General features: G+C 39.8%; 1 protein-coding gene across 1 annotated transcript in view; it reads left to right on the top strand.

Annotated features, from left to right (window-relative positions):
* The window catches only part of aldh1a2 (aldehyde dehydrogenase 1 family, member A2), a 28392-nt gene that overhangs the window by 1591 nt on the left and 4310 nt on the right, over positions 1-22491 (top strand). Inside the window, exons 2-7 of the mRNA XM_086287105.1 lie at positions 6168-6272; positions 7814-7954; positions 8529-8658; positions 12073-12134; positions 12814-12942; positions 15232-15345. Coding sequence (XP_086143231.1) covers positions 6168-6272; positions 7814-7954; positions 8529-8658; positions 12073-12134; positions 12814-12942; positions 15232-15345 — 681 coding nt within the window. The remainder of the gene's footprint in view (positions 1-6167; positions 6273-7813; positions 7955-8528; positions 8659-12072; positions 12135-12813; positions 12943-15231; positions 15346-22491) is intronic.

Here is a 22491-nt window from a genome sequence, read left to right as displayed (position 1 = left end):
GGCATGATATGAGTTGTTTTGATTTGGTTTGATGTCTAGACTATCTTCATTCTTTCAGTTTTATTTTTTATTCATGCTTATGTTGCTGCACTTTTAGGTAAATTCACAGTATCAGTAGCAGAGGTTTGATCATCAGTCTGAGCAGCCTGATTGTGTCTTGCTGCACTTTGTCGCTACTAAAACAGTCTTTTAGCTGCAGAACAAGTGTTTTTATGATTGTAAGATTAAAGGGCATCTCGTGCAGAGGACAGGCTGATGATAATGTGGTGGAAGTTCATTTGCTTTTATAATTGCTCTGCGTTAACACATACCTCAGTGTTTTAAGTGCAAAGGGCACACTACTGCTGCCCTGTAAAGACAATGGTGTGTGTTGTCCTGCTAAAAGCTTTTCATTCCCTCTCAGTGCAGAATGTTAGTTAAAGGAGTGGAAACAACAGTGTACAGGAGGAAATTTAGGAAGCGACTTGGTGAATTAACCCCCAGGAATTTGGATCATCCAGTCCCTGATGGTTTGGTGGACATAGGGGGCAGAAGGGCCCTGATTTATGGGCACCCCTGGCGTGGACTCTCCTCACACCCTGTTCCTGTTCTCCTCCCTGCTGACTGCAAAGGAATCAGCCCACATTGTTCACTGATGCAGTCCTTTCCCCTCAAATATGATTTTTAAACACATTTTCTGCAACATAAAGGCATCTGAAACTTTTTCCAACTTAATGAGAATTCAAAAACTTTAATCAAACTTTGATCGCAGTGACTTTTCTTTGCTTTGCAATGCAAAGATCAGATGACTCCGGAAGCAGAGATATGCTGATCCATTATCGTGCTTCAACAGATCTATAACAGGGAAGCATTTGATTAAAACAAAAGGGATAGTTCAGCCAAGGTTTGCCCCTTGTCCTTTTCACCAAGTCACAAACCACTCACAGTGAAATTGTGTGATCGTATCAAGATATCTTCCTGCTTGGATGCAAATCATATTAAAGTGGCATTTATAGTTTTTTAATACCTTCAGGAGACTTTGTAGTTTTAATAAATACTCTAAAACCTTGAAAAGAAAGCATACCCCCTCCCATCCTCTACCCCCACATTTCTATTATTAAAAGGATCCAACAGCTGGGTTACAAGACAGAAAGAGTTTAAAGCCTGATATTACCACAACGGAAGCCATAAATAAGAGGACGATGATAGCTATTTATTGACATTTTCCACTTGTGCCAGAAGTGGAGAGGAGAAAGACTGATAAATAATTAAGGAGAAAGTATCCCTGCTCTTTGTTGTGGTTTTTCACACTGTTGAGTGGTAATGACTTGTTAAAACAGACACTCGGTGGGACAAATTTAACAAGAAAGGCCCAGCTTTGTTTCTTCTGCTGTGGATGAAGAGTCTATAAAATGTTTTTACATGTGGTGAGAAGAGAGGATTTAGAGGTATTTTACGACATTTTTATTTAGTTATTCTTAAACGTTTGCACATGTCTTGTCTTTCTGATATTATAGAGACTTTATTAGAGACTAGAAACTACAAGAATGCTCCACAAATGTTAATATTAAGCTTCTGATAAAAATGCACTTTTGTATTTGTGTTCATAGCACAAATAAAGTGAGAACGCATCTGAAGAATTGACAAGGACCAGATTCAGTGGCCTTGTTCACCGTCTGAGTTACAGATCTCTTAATCTAATCAAGTTATAAATTTTCATTGTTGCTTTACTCGTGGTGGCATTAGTGCACTTTCACCATAGGAACCTGTGCAGAGCCCCTCTGATGAAGACCCATGAATTTGTAAAGCAGTCTATGCACAGACATCCACTCAGTGTGGATGAATAAGAGACTCCATCAATCTGTCACTGATTGAGATAGTACAGATGGAGGCTTGGGGCTCCCCGATGCTAGGTGCTGTCCACCGGGGTGTAAATTATGACCCTGCCTCACTGTGTGGGTTAGTGGCCCTGCCTTGCCAGAGTCTGACCTGCAGTTCTGGAGTTTTTCACTTCAAAACCACCATCTTACCGCGATCAAGATCAAACAGAGGCAAAGTTAGTGGATACTGTGCAACTAAATGATTTATCACAACGAGCACAGCAAGATCCCCTCCCTCCTTTCTGTGCCTTTGCTTTCACAATCTCCTCGTTCGCACACACATGGCTGCGTACTCTCTAAAACACATCTCTTTGATTGTGACAGGGTAAGTGTGCACCGCCATTAATGTGTCCATTGGTGTGAAATGCCTGCTTGTGCAGCGAGTGTAAATTATCATCTTAGCAGACACGTCAACATCATGTCCCCTGTCTCTTAATCACTTTTTAAGGAAGAGCAGTGACAGCGAGGTTACCCTGTTAACTTCCCATACCTTCAGTCTGCGGCCCTCCTGACAAGAAAACGTGTAAATCCTTACGGTGTCATTATGAAAAACACTTGGCTTCATAAATCTGTTGGAATGGGCTCTTTTTCGCCGGCGAGCACAACACGACACAGCAGAGACCGCTTTTCTAGATGTTTATTTGTCCGTGGAAAAAAAGCATGACATTTCTTTATAAATTACTTCCTCCTTGTCCAGTGATCCCATGAGTGAAACTATGTTAAAACGTTCTTTAAAACCTCCCTTGACCTGAAATATAAAGAGTGGTTAAGTACACAGGAAACCCATCAAACCTCAAATGGTAGAAAAAACACCACGAGTGAGAGGAGAGGTCAGTTTTATTGTTGATTCATGGAAATTAAGCCGCACATGGTCTCGAGGTTTTTTTTCTTTGTTTTATTTTGCTCTGTCTTTCATTAGGACTGCAGATTAAGCTCTTCTAGGTTTTGCAGTAAATAATATTCATATTGAGTCTGATAAAAATTGAGCGTTAGTGTTGGGATTCATTGCCGGCCGAATAAATCTGCCCAGAAACGTTGTCACACTGGCACCAGCATCACTTCTGGGGATGTTATTAGAAAGGTGTGCGTTGTGTTAAGCTTGTTTCTTGCTTAACGTCGTTGTCAGGACAAACAGCCTTTATCAGTTGCCTACTCAAATTGACAAGACAAAGGCGTTTGCCAGGCAGTGACAATGAGGCCGCCCTCGCCAAACCCGAGAGGGCAGGGTGGCATTGTCTCTGGGTGTGTGAATGAAAAACATGAAGGCTCCACGGTGTCAGACATGTGGAGAGGAGTAGGAGAAAAAAAAAGAAAAAAAGAAAATACCAGCTGGTCTCCACTTTCACATGCTCTCCACTCACTTGTAACAGTAGTAATTATAAGAGTTTTGAACGCCATCCAAAACCAGAAAGGAAATAGAGGTCCTGTGATAGGGGAGGATATGAAACTTCCTGCGCAGACGAGTGTTGCAGGTGCCCGTAGGATTCATCTGGCTGTGGAATCTTGGCGTGTTGTGTGTAAACACACACGTATGTAAACCTTCACACACACACGCGCGCGCACACACACAGACGCCCCTAAACCCCCGCGCCCCCTCTGTCCAACCGACGAGAAACGAGTAGCCTTACATATTCTTTCAGCATGTGAGCTGTGAGAAGAAGCAAAGAGCCAAACAGATGTTTTGTTGGCTGCATGAAGTATTTTGGCATTTCATACTTCCCGTTACAGTTCACTCCGAAAAAATGAATCGACACAAATACCGCACAAAGTTTTTATTAACGTGGAAAAAAAGAAGGAAAAAAAGGAAAAGTCGGTATCGTTTACATTTTAAACTTTGTGTAACATGAACAAATCCTGATTTTAACGTTAATTTATTTGTTGTTGTTTTTTGTAATTACAGAAAATTAAAGCTGAATTGAAAAAAATACAATCTTAAATTGTAGTTGTTTATATTGTGCCTCATCTTTTTGTGATCCCCATCCCTCGCAGGCTCGTACCGGATGATGGGACCGGCGATTTTTATAGAAAAGCAAGAGATTTGCTAAATGTTTGCAGCTGCTCTGTGACCCATGCAGAAAGCCCTGACCTATAGGCTTACTCATCCACATCAGGCCTCCTCGTTATTATTCAAGCAACATATATTGGACTCAGTTTTAATCCTCTCTCCCATTTGTATAAAAAGCTGCAGAACTAGATCTTTAAAGAGTTTTTCATACCTCTAGTTTAAAATGAAATATAGAGTAAATAAAACCTGGGATTATTTGTATCCATATTAATTATTTTCTTTCATCTTGCGTGCACTTTTGGGATTTTAGGCCCTGAATGGCAGCACAGACTTTCATAAACATGAACCTATCATGTGAAGTGATAGTAACGACCCCGCAGGGAATGGGAAAGAAAACACAATTAGTCATTTGAAAATGTGAACCCTTGCACTTGCTTTTTCATCCTTGCGTTCTTTGCCCCTCGTCCAAATGATCCTAAAAGCAATTTTAAGAAACCTTGAGAGTTGATTTACGACTCCAGCCTGTCATCTTAATCAAGTCTCTCAATGGAACGAGACAAAAGTCTAACACCAGTCCGAGCCCAGCGAGAGGGCTGAGCCAAACGGCGTCTGACAGTTGTCCTTTTCTGGCTGTGATTTAGGTGGGGCCTGCTCCACTGTTGTCGTGCTTCATCCGTTCTCCTTTAGCAGCATCTTGTGAGAGGGGTTACGCCATGCATAAAGCTACCCATGGTCTGCATTCTTGCTCGGACTGTTGAGGCTGTCAGGGGGCTCCTCTGATTTAGGGCGCCCCACTTCAGTGGCCCCTATAAATTTAAAAACTAATTCAGTGCTCTACAGGACTTTTTGTTTTTGTAGCTGGCCCTCTGCTCCTTATTGTTACTGACAATTTTATGAAGTGCTCTTAATGAGCAGCAGATTAAAGGTGGCCTCTGATGGTAGGCGCCTGAGAATACCAGGCTGGTAGAGGGAGAAGTTACTCAGGCCTTTGTGTGGGGGACGGTTTGGGGGTAAGCAGTGCAAAGGAATGATAGGAAAATGATCGTGTACTGTATTTTTTTGCCTTGTGAAGTGGTACATGGAGATACTGAACACCTTAAACACGTGAATGCGAGGTAATCAGATGCAGAGTCCACATTATGAGCCAGTGAGCCGTGGGAATGATACGGAGGAGGGATTGAGGGAGGGAGGGGGGCAGAGTGATGTGTTTTTACTGTGACTCCAACGGTTTTCAGGAACTTCGGCATTTTATACCAGCCCGAAAGTAAACACAGCTAACACTTTACAGCCAATTAAATAGTACTTAAAGCCCGGCGTTTATGGAGGTAAACATGTTGGAGAGTTTAGGGAGGCTACAGCCAGTGGGATACTTGAACCCTGCTCTCAGGTTTGCTCTCAGTACATCAGAACTCCTCTAAAGTAGAAGGAGGGTAAGAGCGAATATATACACAGAGGGATTTGTGCCAGCAGATGTTCTCCTTGCACTCTATCTATCAGGCAGACTGACAGCCATTAAAAACAGTGTGAGTAAGTCAGCCTAATGAATCCAAACATGTCAGCGGGGAAGGAGGTTTTTGTCGCTGACCTAATATGCTGGAGGTACGTTTAAAATTACATATGACACATACATGTAATTCTGTGTCATAACTCTCAGTTTTGGAGTTGTGTAAACATTTATTTTTCTTTTTGCTCGGCAAAGATGTTGCATATGTCTCGTGTTGGAATCCAAGGACTTGCTGTTTAACGGAAGACTTGCTTTAACGCATCACAGAAACCAAGTGCAGCACGTGTTTTATGATCTCGTAAACGAGCAGCGATGTTGTGAAACGTGTGTCTGTGTGCTTGGGGGGTGGGGGGGCGGATTGTGTAGGTGGGTGGGGGTCGAGTGTGTGATTGGGATTTATCTGTACCCCCACATCCACCCACCCCCTTTGTCTGGATGGTGGAGCACTCCCTAGAGAGCAATGCTGAACAGACAGGAATCTGTGTCCAGATTTCCAGAGATTCTCCCTGGACGTGTCGCTGCGTGAGAGCTGTTTTTCTTTCGCAGTCCACAAACACATAGCTGCAGCAAAATGGTGAAATGAACGCATTACTTAATATAATATAAATATTTTTAAATAAAAAAAAGAGCAGCCATTGTTGCACGCTCATGCTTAGCATGTTTGGAAACTGCCTTTTCAGGCTTTCAGTGCTACGTGTGAAAAGGATACATTCCAATAATAATTTTGCCTATTTAATGAATTTAAAATGGGTTATATCTCTTACTAAAATGCCCAAATTATCTTCTTCTTTTTTTGCAGATCTTCATCAACAATGAATGGCAGGACTCTGTTAGTGGAAAGGTCTTCCCTGTCTACAACCCGGCTACTGGAGAGCAGATCTGTGAAGTCCAGGAAGCAGACAAGGTAAATGTTATACAATGTTTTATGGTGGAGTATTATTATAAGTATTACATTACATAAGTATAGTTAAACCAAGTAAATGGTTAAAGTCATTACTGTTGATGGATGTAGAAGTTTTTATTGGTAAAACTAATTTTTAACTTGTTCATGTTGGACTAGCGTGCAGGCTTAAACAACAAAAGCAAGCGTTTAGTGGATGTTAGACAATATACAAGATAAAAAAAGATAAAAAAGACAGAAAAGATAAAGGCAGAACTACACACACACACACACACACACACACACACACACACACACACACACACACACACACACACACACACACACACACACACACACAGGTGGGAGGGTAACCCAAGTGAACCTCATGGGGTGGGGCAGATGATCCCAAAGGACAGAAAGCAACATGAGCAGAAAGTAAAACCTCAACAAGACCCTTGATGTTCAGCAGATACATTCACATGATGTGCAAACACAGAAGAGATAAATGCAGCTAGAAATAACAAATTATTCTTAAAGTTTTTCTTAATTCATTTGCTCCATATTTTTATTCTTGGGCTTTAAAAGAGTAGCTTTAAATTATTCATAGTTCAGTGTTATCTTTATTAATCATATACTTGGCCTTGCTCCATTCCCTTAGTTCATCAGTTTAGCCCCTCCCACTTAAAGCCAGTTTTCTTTTGATTGGCTGTCTCTCACAAACAGCGGGTTTGAACAGCTGCCAGCGTGGCCTCTGTACTCACAGTACAGTACTTTGAGATGAAAACGTTAGGATGCCCTCTCTTTCTCTTTCTCATCACACAGAGCCAAGAGTTAAAAAAAAAAAAAAAGCTGGTGTAAACTGAGCATGCAGTGAGGTCTGGAGTTTCTGGCTCACAGGGATTACTTTTATACATGATGACCTAATTTTCTGAAACTTAAGCCATGTTTAAAGTGAGCATGTAACAGTATATATATTTGAAAAGCATAATGGAGCTACCTTAAATACATGTAGTACAGTAAAAAGAATAATGAATTTCTCTGTACTTAGGTTTCAGCGCTGGAGAGTCTAACAATGAAAGGTGGGGGGGGGGGTTACCCATAATCAGGAAACATATCACTTCATTTGCATCGCAAAGATTAAAAAAAGTCACACTTTAGGGTTAAAGTTGAGACTTTCTGTGTATCTTAGTGAGTGCCCTGTAAAAGGTTAACCATCTTTTTATTGGATAGGGCAGTGCAGAGAGTAGGAAAGTGGGGAGAGAGTGAAAACATGCAGGAAATGGTCTGTAATGAACTCCAACTCTGGCTCCTGCAGTAAGGACGCTATCCTTTGGTACATGCGTTGCATGCTTAAACAGGTATAGCAATAGTGTTGGCCTGGAGTCTAGTCTTTAGCCGTCATACATGAGTGAAATAGCTGGATCTGAAATATTAAAGAAAAGCAAAAGCACAATATGAGACAAATCATCTTCAGCATTCAGCATATACACTTCTATGTCAGATGTAGGCCTGCTAAAATGCAGAGACAGATCATGAAGTGACATGTTTTTTTTCCCCTGTAGGCTGACGTTGATAAAGCCGTGCAGGCAGCTCGCCTGGCCTTTTCTTTGGGCTCTGTGTGGCGAAGGATGGATGCTTCAGAGAGGGGTCGACTGCTGTCCAAACTGGCTGACCTGGTGGAGAGGGACAGTGTCTACCTTGCAGTAAGTGGACAAATACTGGGAATGTTCTCTTATTTTTCCTCACATGTTATTAAATGCATTTTATGCCTTTTGGAAAGAAGGATCTACAGTTGCTTTTGTGCTTGATAGTACAAATACATGCAAATTCTATTTATCCCCTTCGTATATTTTATTTATATTGTCTCTGTATTTATATATGTGTGTGTGTGTGTGTGTGTGTGTGTGTGTGTGTGTGTGTGTGTGTGTGTGTGTGTGTGTGTATATATATATATGTAATATTCTGTAACTCTGTAACTTCTGTCGGTGCTGTGCTTTTTTGGAAATCGAATTTCCCAGAGGAACCCACCCGAGGGATTAATAAAGTTCTATCTTATCTTATCTTATCTTATCTTATCTTATCTTATCTTATCTTATCTTATCTTATCTTATCTTATCTTAAATGTCCTAAAGCGAGCATATTACTGCCGTATTTGTAGTTAAGTGTTATCTTAGTGTCACATTTCACCCATGGGTGCGTGTAAAAGATAGAAAACAGTATGGAAATATGTGAAGATCAAAAGGTTATATCACATATTTGTCCCTCGTCTCTCTTCAGACTATTGAGTCACTGGACAGTGGAAAGCCTTTCCTGCCCACTCTGTTTGTGGACCTCCAAGGAACCATAAAGACACTGAGATACTTTGCTGGATATGCCGACAAGATCCATGGTACTTCCATTCCAATGGGTAAGAGCCATTTGGACTGAGAGAGATGAAGGGTACTAGCAGTTAAAGAAAGGATTAGTCAGATGGTATTAAAGAAAGAGCCAGGTTTGTGTTTTTGTGTTTGTTCCTCTGACTTTTTGGTACCAAAAAACAAACAAAAAACGCAACAACACTCAACTGAAATTGCAAACTTAACATATATGATTAGTCAGGATTTAAAAACTGAAGCATGTGTGGAAGATCTTTAAATCTACTTCTTTCTTCTAATGGCCAGCAGGGGGCGACTCCTCTGGTTGCAAAAAGAAGACTGACTGTATAGAAGTGTATGAGAAAGATCACTTTCTTTCTGATCTGCTCTTTGACCTCAGTAAACACTTTCCTTGATTAATAAACCAGTTAAACGCTTAAAGATTGCAACATGATGTTTATTTTGTCATTTTTAGTTCCCATTTAGAGAAAATCTATGATAATGAAAGATATGCCTTAGGGCGTGGCAACCTGTAGTTGATAAATCAATTCAATATGAATGCAACACGTCGCTCTTTGCATCAGCTTGAAGTTTTAATACAGAATTCCTCAAACAATTGTTGATGTTACACTGTGCACATTTTTTACACAGTCTGTCATTCAGATTTAATGTGTCAAACCTCTTAGACAATAGTTAGCTGTTTGTTGTGAGAAGTGAGCAGCTGAAAGTAACTTTAAATTCTCCACTAACTCTACTGAGAGCTTTAGCAGGCACGGTTTTATTCTGAGACCCGTTTGGTATCAGTAAAAGGTTTTAATTGTTATTGTGCATTACTGGGGTGTCAGGAAAATGAAATTAAAATAAAACAAAATAAAAAAATAGTTCCCTGACCTGGAAAATCAATACGATCGCTCTTTGAAGTCTGTTGATCAACTTTACTTTTATTATTGTTACATGTGCTAATTGAATTTGGGATATATTATTATATTGACTGTGTTCCACACAAAGTGACCTAGATTAGTAAGTTATTATATAATTTACAACCAGTGCCTGATAACAAATGCAGCAAATTGGTGTTTATTTTTTTAATAAATATTTTTATTGAGCGACAAATGTACATAAGTTTAAAATGACAATACAATCTGTTCCCCTGACATATTTGTTAGTTTTTCTTACATGAACAGATACAATAATACACACACACACAGTCACACCCACGCTTATATAAAATTGAGAAAAACAAACAAAACAAAAAAACCCAAAAAACCCCAAAAACTAAGAAGAAACCCAAAACACACAAAAAAAAAAAAGGGGGGGGGGGGGGGGGGGGGGGGGAGAGATGATATTAATCAGCTGGTAGAACGTTTAATGACTTGCAATAGTTTGAATAGCAAACCCTGTACAATACACAGGACGTACTATAACGGACATTGGATACTGCTTTCTCCCATTGCTGATCCGAAAAAATTACTCCTAACTCCCGCTCCCAAGCCCTCCTAATTTTAACAACTGAATGGACATGTAAATCCATAAGTTGTTTATATATTAAAGATATAATTGACTTCTTATTGGGTTTAAGGGATAAGAATTCCTCCCAAGGCTGGACATTTGGAAGAAGAGGGTTGGACGGGAAGAGAGCAGAAGTGCAATGCCGTGCCTGAAAATAACGGAATAGATTGGTAGCCGGAAGATTTGTTTCTGAACACAGGTCTAAAAAAGTTAAGAAAGTGCCATCTTTATAGAGATCCTTAAAAGTATTAATACCATGACGCTTCCACTGTACATAGGTACCAAAATCGGTGTTTATTATATACAACAAGCAGCTATAAACATGATTTTAAAACACTCAGAACAATAAAATAAAAAAAATCTTTGTAGCCTCCGTTAATCTTTTCCTACGCTGACTGAAAAGCATGTGGACAGTCAGGAGAACTATGTTATAATATAGGAACCCTGTAAGAGGAGCATGAGAATGCACAATTAATATAGGGATTTAAGTTGTGCAACATTAATTTTTTTTGCTTTTAAGCTACTTTAGAGACCTTTGACTAGGATCATTGCATAAATTCTTGCAATATTTTAATACAAGGCTTTTTATAAGTACAGGAAATTTTAATCTTTTTTTGGGGGGGGGGGGGGGGTCTCTATTTGACATCACCATTTATTACATTTTTTAGTAAAACAAAACACTCTTTTTATTTCATTGTGTTCAGAGTTTTGCAGAAAGCTAAGCTTACATTCAGCGGGTGAAGGTAACAAATTGGTAATCAATCTAAACACATTAGAGCCAGCTGCCAGTGTTGCCCCTCTAAAGCAGCTGAATCTGAGGGTGGAAGAGAAGAAAGTTGGCTGTGTGTTTTAAAAGGAAGAAAAAAAAGAATGAGAGAGACTGAGAGGACATGGAAAACATCCTGCTACCGCTGTATTGTCCCTCTCAAAGCTTCTCTTGTACGCTGCTGCCAAACCAACCACGGCGAGCGTTTTCCCAGGGCTTTGGTCTAAGCTTTATTCCACTTGTAGGCTTTCAGAGTAAATAAATAAGGGTATTCCTGTAGCCTGTATGATGTAAGTAATCATGTTTGTTCACCTGTTAGAATGAGGCGCAACACAGCTACCATGAGCTGCTCCTCTGCAGCTATTTGTCTTGCCTGTTATGCTGATACTGTGGTGTTAAATTTATATCAGAGACGGCATGAAATGAATGGGGAGTGTCATTATGTGCAGCACCTTTGGCAGTACAGTTTGGTATCATTTACACCACCTGTGCCAAATTGAAATATAATTCATGTGCAGGCGTCATTCTTTCAAACAAGGCTTCAGATACTCGAGTTCCTCCAGAAAATGTCATGCCTACTGGGTTTGTAGATTCATTCCACAAACAATAGCAGTTTTGCAAGATCCACACTGGAATACACGGACAAAAAAAAAGAAAAAGTTGAAATATGGGAATCTTACTGCAGTTTTGTATCTGTTGTCAACGTGATTGTTTAACTTGTCATCCCCCCACTGATCCTTCCAGTCCAAGTGCAACATTAAGCAATCATCAGCTGACCACTGTGGTAACAAATTTATACACACATTTCTCAATATGAATTGTTTTTCTGAAAAATGAACAAGCATGGCACACCCTCAGCAAGTACCTCCTTTTTACTCAAGTAATGCAAGAGGAATGAGCAAACCTTTCCAGCATAACACCCATCTCTATGACCTAAAACAGTTACACACATGCCTGTGCTGCTGGAGGAAACGTAATCTCTCACCAGGGTAAAGCAACAAGGAACAAGGAATGTGGATTCATTTGCAAATTAACATGTCGAGTCAACAACACCAGGGGAGTCAGGTGGTGACGTTTTTCATGTGTTTAGAGGGATTTTTTAGTATTTCCTATTAAGTGCTTATTTGTTAAAGTGTTAAAGCTAGGAATAAATAACCCAGTTCTCTCTTTGCTCATGTGTGTTCCTCTACAGATGGAGAGTATCTGACATTTACCAGATATGAGCCTATTGGAGTTTGTGGACAAATTGTCCCTGTGAGTATAACTTTTCTGAAAAGTGACATGCAAACATGACAGGGAAGTGTGAAGAAAAAATAAAAAAGATGGAGTTAGCTGCGTCTAAAAGTACTGAATTACATTCTGAATTTTCCAGTAATTCCCTGTCAGCCACAGTTTTTAAATCTTACCGGTAATGCCCCGCAACCACTCCAAACCCCACCCCCTCCAGTGTGCCGGTGGCTTTGAGGAAAAGGGAACAAGAAGTGAGAAGCAGAAGAATGAGCTAAGGGATTTAACAGAGTGTGTTTGAGGAAAGAAGAATGATGAGAAAGGAGGAAAAGATCAAGGAGAAAGAGACACTGTTGATTGTGCAAGAGTGCAGAAAGCGTGTGGTTCTGTGTTGAGCCCCATGGGCTCCTGTGCAAAGCAGAAATAACACAGGCCTGTGTGTTGAACAGTGATACGGGTCTATTGCACATGTGTTGCAATTTCCCGACTTTCTCAGAATACTGTGGGAAGAGAAAATACTGTACAAGTGCCGAGAACATTTTCTCACTTGACTATGTTTAGACAGAGTGAAAATGAGAGTGAGTGACTTAAGAGCGATGAGTTATTGAACTTGACTTGTGACCACCCAGTGTGTCAGATGCATGATGTCTTTTTCCGGTGTTTGTGTGTGTGTCTCTGTGTGCGTGCGCGTGCGTGTTGTACACAGTGGAACTTCCCTCTGATGATGACAGCATGGAAGCTGGGCCCAGCACTCGCGTGTGGAAACACTGTCGTCCTGAAACCTGCTGAGGAGACGCCGCTCACCTGCCTCTACATGGCAGCTCTAATCAAGGAGGTAAATGACAGAGTCACTATGACGACAGCAAACATTTCGCACGCACCGTTTCAAGCATGAGTGCTGAACTAACTGAAACAGAATCACTTATAGATTTTATTTTGCCAAGGACACAGTGTTCACTTTGACTTTGGCCAACACTTTATTTAGACAGTTCAATGTTAATGTAACCAAAAGGCGATAAAAAACAGATGTTTAGTGAAGTGTCACATCGATTTGGTGCATCATCTCAGAGTCAGTGAAGTAGGACTTGGCCTTTATGTTATCTCCAGCCAATATAGAGCCAAAATGAAATGGTTAGTTTGCCTCAATTATGCAAATGAACTTTTTAATGGTCTAAAACATACACATTTTAGTCTCTTAATACAACAATAAAATTAATTAAGGATGATAAAAATGAAACATTTAAAATCTTTCTTTATTTTAATGAAAAAAAAAAAAGCTCAGAATTAGCATCTGTCTGGTGGGAAATGCTGCAGAAACAGTAATAATGAGATTAATATTGTGAATATCTATTTTTGCTGAGCTTTCACGCTGCATTTAAAAACCTTCATGTTGGTCTCTGTCACATAATTAAGTGTCAGAAATACAAAATAATTATCTGATGCAGAACTAAACACATGTCTAGTGTCTCTAGTTTACTACCTCTGGTAGTTTAGTCAAAATAAAATCCAAATATTAATATTAATACAGCTAATTCAACTCAATTCAATATTCACTGTATGGACAAAAGTACTGGGTCAAACCTATTAATCTTTGAATTCCAATGTTTTCATCTACTGCCTTCACACACATTTGTAAAAGACTGGGTCGTTCTAAAGAACTCACTAAATTTGAACGTTTTGCTGTAATAGGATGCCACCTATGCAACAAGTCAGTTTGTGAAACTTCTACCCTCCTAGATATTACACGATCAACTGAAAGGGGAATTACTGCAATGCGGGAGGCTTTACTAAGAACAGCAACTCAGCCATGAAATCAAAGACCACATAAAGTTATAGAGCAGCAGCACCAAGTGCTAAGGGAAAATAGTCCCTGAATGTCAAATTACAAACAGCAAAACCTCCTTTTGCTTTAACATCAGCACAAAAACTTTGTGCCAGGAGCTGTGTCATCATTGTGTCATCAGTACTCGAGCAGCATTAACAATGTGTCTCACATCCTTCAGCAAGTATGGATGTGGTATATATATATATATAAACAGTATATGAAGTATATACAGTACTGCTGTCTCATGATAATTAGGTTATGTACTTAGCAGAAATGGCTACTGAAGCATTTCACAGTGGTTAGCAAGCTAGCTGTGCCATTTTGTAGACATTTACAGCTTAACTTAACATGTAACCACTCATACTAAATTCTTCCACGGGGAACATTATTAACAATATTTAAACATTAATACATAGACAAGAAAAAACACCCATAATGTCAAGGTCTGCTAAAAATCACCTGCTGCTCGGTTGCTAATTAGAATTAGCATTCCCTCATACAGACTTAAAATATGTACTCCCTAACCTTCTGCTAAGATGGCAACCTTTGAGAATAATACAGGCAGTATTTTAGCAGTAATAAGTACAGCATTATCATACCACATTGAATAATCCCACTTTAACAATAGCATGAAGAGTGATGAGAGCCTAATGATGCACACACTAGCTAAAATGCTAAATGACTAATAAGGAAAGTTATTTTAAGTTTTTATTTCTAAATTTGATATCAGTTTATTATGAATTCAGAGAGATCACAAGAACAAATGTTATATAATCACATAGTTTCATATGTTAAGTATGGATGTGACAGTCAACATAAAAGTGCTTTAGAAAAATTAATTCAGGGATGCTCTGGTGTCAACTTTCTTTTTTCTTTATTCAGTTTTTCCTGGCAATAGTGCCGAAAACTCCACAAAATAATAAAATAAAATCTGAACATCTTAAACACGCTGATATAAATCTCGAGTAAATTCCAAACCAGAGCTCTTTGTAGTGAGTGCAGCTGTGTACAATAAGGATAAACACATGAGTAAGTTCAACAACACAGCCTGACATGGCAATGTATTGAAGCCAAATAATGGACAAATTTAAGTGTCTACATCCTCTCTATTTTTCCCCTGTCCTCTCCGGCCTCGCCTCTTCTTGGAGACTATCTGTCTGTTGCCTTTTTGATGTTCTCCCTGCTCTCTGCTTGTAGGGAGGTTGGGTTGGGTCCGGATTCCCCCACACTGCCTGTGGTTTTGCTTGGCTCTGCTGTCATCTCCGCTAAAGCTTGTTTCCTCTCATATTGTTTTGACAGGCCGGCTTTCCACCGGGAGTCATCAATATTTTGCCAGGATTCGGGCCAACAGCAGGAGCTGCAATTGCTTCACACATGGGCATAGACAAAGTGGCTTTCACAGGATCAACCGAGGTACTTTTCTCTCTAGTGGAACTGCTCAGATCAGCATCTGCCTACTGCTAGCTTTTGTCACTGAACACAGTTGACACAGTGACCAACATGTGCAGAGCATAAGAGCAGGCTGGGTAATTAGGGGATGTTGTGTGCCTGTATTGAAGTTTAAATGACAAACAAATGGGGTCTTACATAAGCCGCGCACCCTGTCATTACTCCTCATGACAGGGCTCTGATTTTATCGCACACACATGCACATATTTGCGCTGTCGAGAGTATACAAACAGGTCTCTCTGAAAACACTGCCTCTCGTCTGTTTTCCCTCAGCTGTCTTTGAGGTATTAATGCACCTCCATACCGCTTTTCATTTAGCTCACCATCAGGATGTACCCTTACAGCTCTTGAGAACAGGGAAGCAGTTAATAGGAAGACAAAGGACATACCATGTTAGGTGTTGAGCCTTGTGGTCTGAACAGATTCCTGGAGTCAGCGAGAACAGCCAGAGTGACGGCAGATCCCTTTCTACAGATCATTTATAAACATCTGTCATTTCCATGTTGACTAACCCCTGTATTAAAACCATTTACAGTAGTCCTGATGTTGTAGTGATATTTTTATGTGACCATCCTGTAATTTACACCTATCTTTAGCAAATAACACGGCCTTATGTAATATTTGTTTTGACTCCTGCATTGTGTTGGAGGCGCCATGTGTACAGTATGTGTAATTGGAGCAGTCCCTGATAAGCCCATACAGGTACAGATGTCACAGATAAAAGCAATGAAAGCAAAACCGACTGGAACAATGAGACATTCGCTCGTTGGACCTTTTTTGCCTTCAGAGGTGCCTTAATCCGTCATAGCATAGGTTCTACAAGGTGTTGGTAACATTCCTCAGGGATTTAGGGTTTTGTTGATGTGATGATAGCATCACACAGTTGCTGCAGATTTGTCGGCTTCACGTCCATGATGCAAATCTCCCGTTCCACCACATCCCAAAGGTGCTGTACTGGATTGAGATCCAGGCAAATTGTAGCCTTCCTGTTTTTAACTGCTGTTAGCCGACAGGAGTGCCACCCGGTGTGGCTGAAGCCAATCTGCGTGCTGTGCGCTTTAGCGATTCTGCGCTGGCATTCTGGCCATTCCACTCTGAACTTATTTTCACCCAGAGAACTCCCACTCACTGGATATCTTCTCTTTTTCAGATTATTCTCTGTAAAATAGATGGCTGTGTGGGAAAATCCCAGTAGATCAGCAGTTTCTGAAATAGTCACACCGGCCTGGCACCAATAACCATACGCCCTTCAAAGCCGCTTAAATTACATTTCTTCCCCATTCTGATGCTCAGCATGAGCAAGGGGCAGTTGAACCAGTGTACCTAATTAAGTGGCACATGAGTAGACATATTCCTGTAAAATGTAAACGTGAATGTCACAGGGAGAGATCATCATTAGTGTACGCCGTTGTTTGCATTTCAAAGATCCTGGATGTCGATGAGGCGGATTTTAAGTGACGCTAATGGACTCGAGGAACAGCTGTGAGAGTTGACCAGTCTGTTGCTTCAACACTGAAATTTCCCCAAAACAGTTTTAAATGACTTTGGTGATATGCTGGGTTTTTTTCTTTTTATGAAACAATGGTGGATTTTTTTGTTTATTTTTTTAAATATCTGGATAACTTGCAGAACTGAATTTGTTACACACATTTATGTCTCAGTTTAAAAATCAACATTAGCATCTGGGCAGGAGAACAATTCAGCTTCAGATATATTAAGAACTGTTGGTTACAGTTATATCTGCTAAGGTTTGGGGTTATGCAGTTGTTTGTGGGGTTCATTGTTATTATAATAATAATTAATATTATTATGTTGTGTGATTTATGTCTGTCCTCTTGAAAATTCCAGTAAATTTATTGTCTACGTGATATGGAAACAGTTGGTGTTCGTACCAATGGTTCTAACTTTTAGAAAGTCATGACAGGGACCAGACTGAAGTAATTGCAGGTAGTGGTTGCTGTCCAATCGATTAGTACTGAAAAGTCTCATAAATGACATTATTCATTTATTAGCCTTTGTAATCTTTACCTCTGTTCATTTATAGGCTGCAAAGCGGAGGCATCACTCCCTCAGGACCTTTAGTTTCTTCCATTTTAAAACCAAAATATTCCCAAAATAGTGATTTTTTAAAATATTTTCACAAACAAATGCTTCCATTTGCTGAAAGGGTGTCGGGAGTCTTTTGCCCTGCTCCCTGCACTTGCTGCACAGACAACCCTTAACAAATATATCATCAGTTGCCTGTCGTAGGACTGACGGCAGGCCGTTGGAAAATATTTACATATTGCCCAACCCAACTAAGCATGTTAATATCATATTGTGTGTTTGTGTGCGTGTGTGTGTGTGTGTCCATGCTGACATAAGCATTAAGCTCAAACCACAGCTGTAGACCATATTGTTCCTAAAAATGGCCACAGCATTGCAGAGTTTGTCTGTGTGGAGCCAGGACCTTGGGCTAGCCCATGCTGGTATTAGTTACATTAACCACAATGTGTTAAAGATAAGCATTACCAAAATAATGCATGACTGCATCATATCAAAGTCTCCTTAAATACAAACAGAGTAGTAGAAGTGTGCGTCTGGAGAAAAAAAAGTTTACTCTTTAAATAGAAACTCTGAAACAGCTGTCAGCCAGCTGTAAATCAACGCCTCCTGCCGGGCGTTACAGCCTTCCGTTAGCTACCAGTCTTAGTAACACAGCAGTAATTTATAAAATGACCAATGGTACACACATTAGATTGTACAGCTGAAATCATCAAAAACTAATGTGATCTAGTTTTTGCGGGAAAAAACGGATCCATTTTGAAGCAGGAGACACATTTATTTTGGAGCCAGCATCTAGCAGCTTTCAGCAACACTGCATTAGCTACATTTTGGAGACTAGACCACACTGATATTAGAAACGATCAGACACCCATGAGTAGTTCTTGATCAGAGACTGTATAAAGCATGGATGTGCCCACATTCAGAAATTGTATTGTGGACTCTGTTAGCATTTTGGCTGTTGCCATGTTGGATTTTGGGAGGAAGAAGTTACTTTATATGAATAAACAAGTGGCGTGCTAATTTATCACCTATCCATGAACTCGAGTGCAAAACACAGAAGCACATATCAGCAAAGCATGTTAAGGCAATTTACAAGCGTAGTGTTCATACTGTATTGGTTAACACATGTCAAATGATTAAGGGACACAAATCCCTAGGAGGGTTGTGTCAGGAATGGAATCTGGCATAAAAATCTGGCAAATCAAACTTATTGATTTATCCGCTTTTGTGGTGTCTTGTGAATAAGCAACCCAAGTAGTGAACTAATAAAACACCAGAACTTCACTCACCAAAGCACATAACTTCTGGGATGATTTGACCACACATCAAGCCCTAATGTTAGTCAGATAATCAATTAAAAATTCACCTACGGCAATACCGGCCCAGTCTAATGGCTGGATGTAACAAAAGTGAGGCCTCGTAGATGCTAGTCAGCTCCAGCTAAATGTGTTGGGAAAGCTGTCTGTTAATTAATAAGGCCACACCCCTAACTCAGTTAAGCAGGTAGATCAGTTATTAAAAAAATAAATCATTCTACTTATAGTTGATCTGAATGGCTATCTGTAAAGCACAGGGACATTTTTATGTCAAGCTAAACGTGCTTTGTAATGCTGTACATGGCCATTTTATCATGGAAGTCTAATGAGACTCACTCCCTTTTGAAGCCAGCCTCAAGTGGCCACTAGAGGAACTGCAGTTTGTTTTGGTTTTTTTGGGTTTTTTTTTTTTTTTTTTAGCATTGTCTTAATTCATTCCAAGGCTTCTGATTGGCTGATAACAGTAACTATGTGTCCTTCCCTGAGTCGTACATGTATCGTCACATGATTTGACCTTTTCTAGGCAAACGCAAATAGTTCCTAAAATAAAAGTTCAGAACAGAAATGCGCTATTGTGGACACAGCATCCTTTGTGTTCTTAGCTTACTTATTTATGTGTGTAGGATGTCTGTTCAATGTCTACAGTGTCTTCAATCTTTCGTACATTTTCTGTAAACATTCAAATTCAAGCACAACCTCACTAGGATCACCAAACTTTGTTAGAATAAGCCACGGTAAAAACTGTTAGCAGCTGCTAACGGTCTATATTAGTTACTGTATAATTTCAAACATTGATCTAGTTATGATTAAACCATAATCATGTATTTATCTATTTAGAAATTATCTATCCTGTGGCATCTTGTTTAACTTGTATTATAAACATCTTTGTTTAACATCTCATCCCAATTGAACATTTCCTTTATAAGTGGTCCAGTTTGGGGGGTTTCTTGTTGTTTTTGGTTCTTTTTTTACTAGTTTTCCTGTTATTTCGTGTGAACTGGAGTCAATTACTGAGAAAAGAGCCAGCACTGTCAGAGACTGCTGATGCCCAGACAGTGAGTCACTGCACTGTAGTAGCAATGGTGGGATCCTAGCAAGCACCTCATCTCCTCAGACAGGATTGAAGGTGCTGGAGTAGCTACAGGTGGATTTTAGGAGCTCAGCTCATCTCTCACTGACTCACATGTGGCGGAGGAGTCTAGCAGCCCAGTGTGTTTCCTTTACCCTTGAATAAACACATGCTAAACTCCCCTTAGTCAGCCACTTTATGTTTCTGATCAAAGACAGACAAAACACATCAGAAAAATGAAGCCGAGCCAAGTTTTGTGTTGTATTTAGGCAGCTTCGGTACCAGCCGCAGCCCAGCTGTTCTGATCTTAGTCTTTCAGTATATAATGGGAAGTAGAGCGAAGAAGAAAAGAGCAAGAGAATGAGTCTTTAACATGTTTGAAGATGTTTTTCTTAGGGGTGGTTTGAAGAAGGGGGGGGGGGGGGGACTTGGACACTAAGGGGTTTTTTCTTCTTCTTTATCTATAAAAGACACAGTATGAGTAACAGGAAGATGAATACTTGTTTAGGGTGTAGGATTGTGAGGGTGGTGTATGGGATTTTCCAGGCTTGTTATCAGTCCAGTTATTGCAACGTGTCAGAACAGTGAAAAATATTGATTAAAAACTGGTGACTCATTCTCACAACCTAAAATCATGTTTACCGAAATTGGCAAGGGGGTCAAATAGCGTCCGGCAGTTTTAACCTGTATCTTTTCATGTCGAGTACGTATTACTGCAACTGCCTTTATTAGTCTTAAAGCAGCAGGTTTAGATTAAAGGCTGTAACCAGAGGTGCACAGTCAGCCTGGCTCTGTCCAAAAGTGATGAATCCCACCATGTATTTATTATTTTACCAATTTAATTATTCATTTAAATGTCATGTTTATTTTTTTTAAGTTGCCTCATTATATGTTTGTTTTGTGTCTCATTTAAAACACGTTGAGTTGAATTGAAAAAGTGCCTAAACAAATAAATGTGCCATGACTTTAATCTCATATTAGCACAAAGTTCTGTTGCCTTTAGCTCAAGCTAGTTTCTCCTGCTCATAAGCTCATAGATGGTATGATGAGTGGGCGTTGCCACTGTGATGTCGCCTGTTTGGTACCTGAAATCTTATTTGGATTCCCTGAGTGGTTGGCGGTGGTTGCTGGAGGCTGCAACAAAAACTCTTACCACCTGCTCTCCAAGTGGTAGTAAAACTGGGAAAAATGCAATGCAAACTGGGAAGGCAGAACACTCACCTTCAAAGTAAAAGTTGTACCTTACCACTGGAACCAGAAGATTTCAAAAAGTGCTCAACTTTTACTTTGATGGTCTTTGTTCCTGGTTGGTGTCGCACTTTTAGCAGTTTTAGCAACACTACCGCTAGGCGAGCAGTTAACAAGCAGAGGCCCATAAAATACAAAAATTTCAATCACCAAAGTGGAGTACAAACCTGGACAAATAATCACACTGAAAACCATACTAATCAGTATGCAACAAAAACCTCCTAGTGATTGCAATCTTCTAGTGGCAATCTACCAGCAACACTAACAATCTGCTAGCAAAGCAAGTAGTGTGTTGCCTTTGCTTTATCATGTTTGTCTTCAAAATATCTTTGACCACTAGCCAAGCACTAGTAAAACTTAAAAAAGTGTGTCACAAACTGAAAATTGTAAACAAGAAAAATTAATTTGAGCTTTTTTAACAAGGTTGGCTGCAATGCTAAGACACAAATTTAAGCATCTCTTTTTCTGGTTTGTGTCTTACTTTTCACAGTTTCAGTATTAGCTCAGAGACTAGCTGGACAATGTTTATATGCAAGTACAATGCTTTCTTTTAAACTACAACTGCAGCAAAATGCTAACAGCCAAAGCAATCACAATGAGGTTTTTGCTAACTAGTTGTAGAATACATATTTTTGCTAGGGAGCATGTAGGCTTGCATTACTGGGATTTTATCACTCATCTCCCAGTGACTGCCATCAGCATCCAACCACTCCTAAGCAGTCAGGGAATACAAATTTTTTCCTCATGACCAGTGGTTCTCTGATGTTTGCAAACTAGTTTCTTGGTCTATGACACTAATGCCTTATTCAAGCGATCCTACATTGCCACCAAGCTTACTACACATCCAAACAGTGAATATATTAATGTTATGTGGTTAATGGTCACGTGCCTCCAAAAACCTCATCGCCTTCAAGTTTCACTAAATCTCCAGTCACCAGAGAAAAATATCTTTTCCCTGACTGGCTTACTGGTGATTGGTGGAGGTACAAGGGTATTGCTTGGTCTTCTTACCTTAGCCTGCTTCTAAAATATCTTACTATGCATAGCCTGTAATGTAGCAAAAAGAAGTGTGGATGTTATTTAATGATGTATTACAGAGAAAAACAAGGTTCAAGTAAAAAAATATTCATGGCTTGTATTCAAAACATTTTCAAAGATTTAATGATTTGTACTAAATAAAACTAAAACGTTCTCCCCCAGAATGAATTTTACACATGATTCTCTTGAGCAATAGATCTTTATCAAGGAATGTTATTCCTCAATCCGTAATTTATTATTCTTCATTTAGGTCATCTGATATCATCGCTCCTGATAAGGAGTAAAGTGGAAATTAGGGCAATAGAAGGATGAGATAAAACACCACAAATCCCTTGCCGTCTTTCGTATCGTCACACCAGGCCCAACTCATACCGAATATCCCGTCTCGGTGTT

The sequence above is a fragment of the Aulonocara sp. 'chitande type north' Nkhata Bay genome, linkage group LG1, assembly GCF_057382095.1.
Source record: "Aulonocara sp. 'chitande type north' Nkhata Bay isolate Kocher_YH1m ecotype deep benthic linkage group LG1, A_spYH_male_GT1.1, whole genome shotgun sequence".
NCBI classification, from domain to species: domain Eukaryota; kingdom Metazoa; phylum Chordata; class Actinopteri; order Cichliformes; family Cichlidae; genus Aulonocara; species Aulonocara sp. 'chitande type north' Nkhata Bay.
The sequence above is the reverse complement of the archived record's forward strand: the minus strand, read 5'-3'. Positions and strand labels throughout refer to the sequence as shown.